General features: G+C 44.3%; 1 protein-coding gene across 1 annotated transcript; it reads right to left on the reverse strand.

The window, feature by feature from the left end:
• Positions 1–1434: 1434 nt before the first annotated feature.
• On the reverse strand, positions 1435–5801 carry EMC3 (ER membrane protein complex subunit 3). The gene is made up of 7 exons (XM_010193133.1): positions 5747–5801; positions 4893–4986; positions 4121–4225; positions 3694–3775; positions 3463–3542; positions 2777–2859; positions 1435–1668 (listed from the first exon to the last, which is right to left on the reverse strand). Exons 2-7 carry the CDS (start codon positions 4897–4899, stop codon positions 1540–1542), a joined length of 486 nt encoding a protein of 161 aa, XP_010191435.1. The 5' UTR covers positions 4900–4986; positions 5747–5801; the 3' UTR covers positions 1435–1539.
• Between the last annotated feature and the right edge of the window lie 50 nt (positions 5802–5851).

The following is a 5851-nucleotide window of genomic DNA, read 5'->3' on the forward strand; positions in this document are numbered from 1 at the left end:
AACAAGTTTACGAGAGCAGGCTGGAAAAGACTGAAGAAGTTGAGTGCAGCAGACTGGAGTGCATTTCAACCTTGATGTGCATGCAGGGAATCTGAGGATTGTCAAAATCTCACAGGTCAGGGTGGGCTGTGAAGCCCCAGTAAGAAGGTTTGAAGTCTTCATGTCGTGACTGCAGTGGAGGAGCTTGACCTCAGCTGGAGCCTCTGAGAGGGTTTGGAGTGCCTTAATGTAGGACAGCAGATGGTGAGCCTGGCTGTGAGGTGCTGATCTCCAAAGCATGGCATGAAACCCATCGTGGGAGGAGGGGAAAGCAAAGTGGCAGCTTTTGGATGTGGAGGCATTTGGGTATTCTGTGCCAGTGTCCAGGCGTGCAGGAACAACTTGTGCAAGAACATGAAGGGCATGAAGTGAAATGAAACTCCCTATTGCACAAGGGAGGAAAAAATAACTTAAAACTCTAGTTGTGTTGTCAGTGAATCATTGTTACTGGCACTCAGTAAAGAGCTGTCTGAGGTAGAGAAGAGCATCTCTGAGCTAAGGCTCCTGTTCAGACGATTTCTGGCAAGAACAGAAAACCGGCTGTGTCTCAGTCCTGGCTCGGCTCCTGCTTTGAAGAGGGTGTGCAATTTCATCCTGCAACAAAGGGCTCCGAATAAAGTGGCCACAGAGTATGGAAGAGTTTCTCTTTCAGAAGCATTTCCCCTGGTTAGGAGAGCTCCTGCAGATGGACAAGCCAGGAACAGTTGCTCCCTGTTCTTCACAGTGCAGGAAGTGCCCAGGGCCTAAAGCAGTAAAGCAGGGGCCAGAAGTTGCCCTGTGACCAGCGGCGTGTCCACCAGCAGGCTGACCAGGGCAGAAGGAGGCAGATGGCTTTTTGCAGCACTGGGGAACCTTGGTGCAGACTTCGGTATGAGAGAAAGGTGAGCTGCCCCATGCTTTGATGTGGGCAACTGTAGAGTATGTGAGATACTGCTTTGCTTTTCTTCTGAGAAAGAAGAAATCATTGTAGCAGGAATCCTGATTCTTTTAACCGGAAAAGAGTATAGAGGAAAGACAACCACTGCTTTCAGGAGCTGAATCCTCACACTGCTTCTGAAGATGTGTTAGATACTTTGTCACCGGGTCAGTTTTGAATTGCTAACATCACGATGTCTTAATTGTTCAAGAGCACAGGGTAACTGCCTATGTGTGTGTGTAAAAGGATAAAACCAGAAACATAGGCACTCTTTGTACTTTTCCAGTCTTGTAAAGCTTTAAGTTGCTCAAGCAAGCTTGCTATTTGTGTACTGGAACTAGAAATGTTAGGCCTTTTCTCCAGTGTAACTTCCCCAGGAGTTGAAACAGAACTCCCACGAGAAACCCACTCCCAGAGCCTTTGGCTCAAACACAGCACACGTGGTTCTGGGGCTCAAATCAGAGTTAGGGAACTGCAGGTCTGAACGTGGTGTTTTATTCTCAGCCTTGTGAAAATACACTATGTGGTTTTAAGTAATGTTTATTTTCAAATGACTTTTACAAGACAAAAGCATAATTTCAAATTCAGAAGATGGAGGTCTGAAGCTCTTCCTTAAACATGCCTTCAAAATGGAGGTCTTTTGCCATGAGCTCTTCTTCTACATCTTCTAAGGCCCACTGATGATCAGTCAATTCTAAAGCTTCCCATTCCGTCTGCATTGGTAATAAACAGAAATAGAGAAAAGAAAGTCACGTAGCATTAAAGTAAAGCAGAACTATGCAAAGCAATGCTTACCTTAAAACTACAACAAAAACCAAGTGCTATTAAAAACCTGGTAGTCCTGTCAACTCTCTGAAATCAGTGTTTTATGCTTCACTGGGTATTGTATAGCTGGTCAATAAAAGTACATTACAGAAATCAGAAAAAATTACATTAGTTGCTTTTCAGAAATCCTCTAACCTTTGGGAATAGTATTCTGAATTTCTTCTAAAAGAGCTGTCTCTAGAAACACAGCCAATTCTGTTCTGGGGAGTAAAGTGCTTTGTGGTTAGTTAATTATTTGATAAAAACAGTTACAGGCCAAGAATTCTGCAACTGATCACAGACTTGATGTGCCTCATTAGACTGTTCTCCAACCAGCGAGCTTCCTGGAGCTGCAGCTTGTTGCAGTTTATTAAGCCAGGTGTTCATAGCAGCTTGAGGCCTAAGAACAGAATTTCATCCTAAATATGAGAATGATCTCCCCCATTACTCATTTTCCATCACCTGTGAACACTGATCTCTCCTCCTCTTACTCCAGTAAGTGTTGCTCACAGTGAATAATGTGGAAAGAGTTGTGAAAGGTGAAGGCAGTCTAATAAGCAAACGCCTATGCAGACTGCTTAGGAGAACTTCAAGATGCAGTCAAATCCTGACAGATTTTCCGTTGAGCTAACTTGGTTACTTGATTTTCTTACCCAAGTTCCATCATGTGCCTGCTGGACTTGTGCTCAGCTGCACTACTGTCACAACCTTTTGGGAGCCAGCTTCTGCTTTGGAACTATATCTCAACGGGAAAGAAAAAATCTTCCTCTGCAAAAGCAGACGATGGCACGTGAATTCAGCTTTTTTATCAGGAATAACTAATTAGGCTTGCTTCAGGGTATCAGAACCCTGCCAGACCCAGGGCAACTTCCATACCCTTCATCAGTTGTCAGCTCTAATTTCAGGCACAGGAATCCAGAGCAATTCCCTTGCTTGATGGAGGGAGAGGCTGAGTTACATATAGCCTACAATGCTGTGAGTTCACAGCAAACAGGAGTGCGGGTGGGAATACTGTACCTTAAATGCTTTGTTAGTATCTGCTGGCATGGCCATTGCTGCTCCTGTCATTTGTTCTTGCATCACTCTAGACTGATCTGCAGCTACGAGAGAGGAATGATGGGCTGATGCTTATTTGTGTCATTTAAACAGCACTCCTTGGAGCACGGTGTCACCATGCTGGTTTCTGCTGTAAACCAGCAAATTTCCAAACCACCCAGAATGCAATACTAACGTGCCAGAAACAGTTCTCTCAAGAGATCTTGTTCCCACCCCCTATATCTTTGCTAAATTTACATAAAATATGCAAATGAAAGAAAATACAGTCTTCTGCATTCCAAATAACCCCAGAAACATCTGTCTTGCCCCACATCTGGCATTAAGAAATCTTTTCAGCTTTCCTTAATACCAATCCTTATCAGATATAAAAGCAAGCATAAGAGCAGAATTCTGCACCTCAATTTGATGAGAAGAAAAGCATGGGTTAATTACTGCGGCAGTTGACAAGCGGTTAGCCAAAGGCTGCTGCAGAAGACCTGGGTACTTGCAGGAGATGTCAAACCTGGCCCGTGGAGAGGAACCTCACAGAAGTGAGAGACTTTCAAGAGCTTTTTGGCTGGAAATTTAGAAATCCTTCCCCAGCCTCCCTCGGAAGCCATCCCATGGAAGGAGAAGGCAGCTCTTTCACAGAAACGGCAGTGCCTTACCATTATCTTGGCCCAGGATGAGAGTATAAATGCTTCTCAGTCCAAACACATTCAAGAAGTACCAGGAAGCCGAGCTTACCCTGATAAATGAGAACAAGCATGGTTGATGCCAGTTCAAAGCTGGCTCATGGTCTCATTTCAGAAGCATGCACAGACCGTTCAAGGGTTATTAGCACATTCAAAATTTTCCAAGTGAATATTCAGCCTTGCTTGTTGAGGCCACTGGCTTACCAGGACGCATCTAAAGTGAGCAGTTCAATTCCCTGCTGCAACATTGGTTTAAAACGCAGCGTCAGAGGAAATGGGACCTTTGCTACAGGATTAGAAAAAAAACAAACAAGCCCAGTTTTACAAAGTAACATCATGTAATTGCAAAGCAAACTTCAGAGCAAGTAGATAATTCTTTTATTAAATCTCATGTAGTCTGAAAGCAATGCATACAATAACAACATGTACTTTTAAAAAAGATGTAGTTCTGTATTTAATATTAAAAGACTTAAAAACTCGAATCAAGTTCAAAGTGACTGTGAAGAGGAATGCTTTTTGATAAGGAAACAGCACATAAACAGTAAAAAAACCCCAAAACAACACAACTCTGAATTTAAGGAAGTATTTTTGATGTGTACACCCTGCAATACACAGTACGCCAGAAACTTACTTGTTACAAATCCTGAAAATGTCATGTTGATCCAGCCACCGATGAGGATCATTGGCAGAACGTTGGTTACATTCCCTTTCATCATGTCTGTCAACATGGTAGGATCTGCAGTTTGAAGATTTGATGTAAAGCAGCAGTGTATCACAATGAAGGGATTACTTTCCAAACTCCAGTTATTTTAATTAAGAAACTGCATGAGAGGTATCAGCCCTATCCCACTATCTGTCCCATATCTATTATCTTCCACTCTTGTAAAATACTTCCCAAAGTGGGGTGAGCAGCCAGTGTGGCAGTGGCTGCTGCTACCAAAAGGGTCTTGTGTTCTCTGCTGTGTCTGACCATTCCTTGCTCTGGCTTGCTGAACTTGCTGCACCTCTCCGTGAGCTGATTTAACTAGAAAAGGGACAATGACCTATCCAGCTGATTTCCTGGCCATGTTAAATCAGTTTAGAGAAGGCCCTGCAGGAGCTGGTACAAAAAACTACAAAAAGACCCACATGAGAGCAAGACTTCCCATTTCTGGCAACACCGAGGTGTCCGTGGTCTTGCAAGATGCTGCAGGCAGCCAGAGGCTGAAGTTAAGCAAGAGGCAGTGACCTAACACATAACTACCAAAGAGAGGGGTCTCGCTCCCCGCTCCTACCCAATACCCAGCTGCAGTCCCGCCCCCTCCCTCACATTCACTGAGCTCTTTGCAAAGTTGCTTCACCTTGCTACCTTGGCACCAAATTATAATTTTTTGGCCAGCCATATTTACAGTAACTCAACATACCTGTCATTGGTGAAGGAGGCACTACCTTTCTTTTTGTTTTCTTAAAAAATCCATCCTCTGGGTTATTAAAAAAATATTTCCGGGTCAGGAAAGACTGAAATTAAAAAGACCCAATGTCAACACCATATGAAATGAAAGGACAGACGCATCACTTCTTGCTCAGACGTGCAGACATCTTATGAGCTCTTTCGTAACACATCCTTCTTCCCTGAAGTGCCTGTGTGCTTTAAAGCTTCTCGCTTTCTTCCTTCCCTGGATCCAGAGTACCAGCTCTCTGCCTTTCTAAAATTCTTAAAAGAAAGTCTAAGAATTATCTGAAGAAGAATCCACATTGATTAAAGAGCGTTTAGTGCTTTGTGTAAAGTTTTTGCTTGCTCAGTACTGATACCAGTATATCTGGCATTTTCAATCCCCTGAGCTGACTTCTGGATCACACAGTATACATATTTGGCAGCAAACATTACAGCTGACATTGTATGACCCCCTCGTTATCCCAAGCTCTTATTAAATCTCTGTGTACTTCTTGGCAGATACTAAACACGATGGTTTGGATGCAAACTTCATTTTAGTATGCAGTTAAAACACTGAGTGGTGGAAGCCAATGTTAACATCAGGGAAGAGACGTGGTCCTGTGTCCAGGTTTCCTAAGCAGCTGCTACCGACTGCACTTCCAGACACTGCTCTGGGCTGAGGGGGGACCCAGCCCGACTGTGTCACCCCAGGGCACTAATGCAGCCACTGCCCCCGTACCTGAGAGCGTCTCTAACGACGGCACTGCACTGACCCCGCTTCTCACTTTGCGAGTTCCCAGTTACCCTCCTGGTAAGGCACAAAGCCATTGGCACAATCCCTACCTGTTTCGGAATGTATTTCCCGTTTTCCCGAAGGACTCTGCTCCGAATCAGGACTTGGCTGGAAAAGAGACGCGTCGGGTTACCGGCACGGGCGGGAGCGGGCCT

This window comes from Mesitornis unicolor, unplaced genomic scaffold, assembly GCF_000695765.1.
Source record: "Mesitornis unicolor isolate BGI_N332 unplaced genomic scaffold, ASM69576v1 scaffold46189, whole genome shotgun sequence".
NCBI classification, from domain to species: domain Eukaryota; kingdom Metazoa; phylum Chordata; class Aves; order Mesitornithiformes; family Mesitornithidae; genus Mesitornis; species Mesitornis unicolor.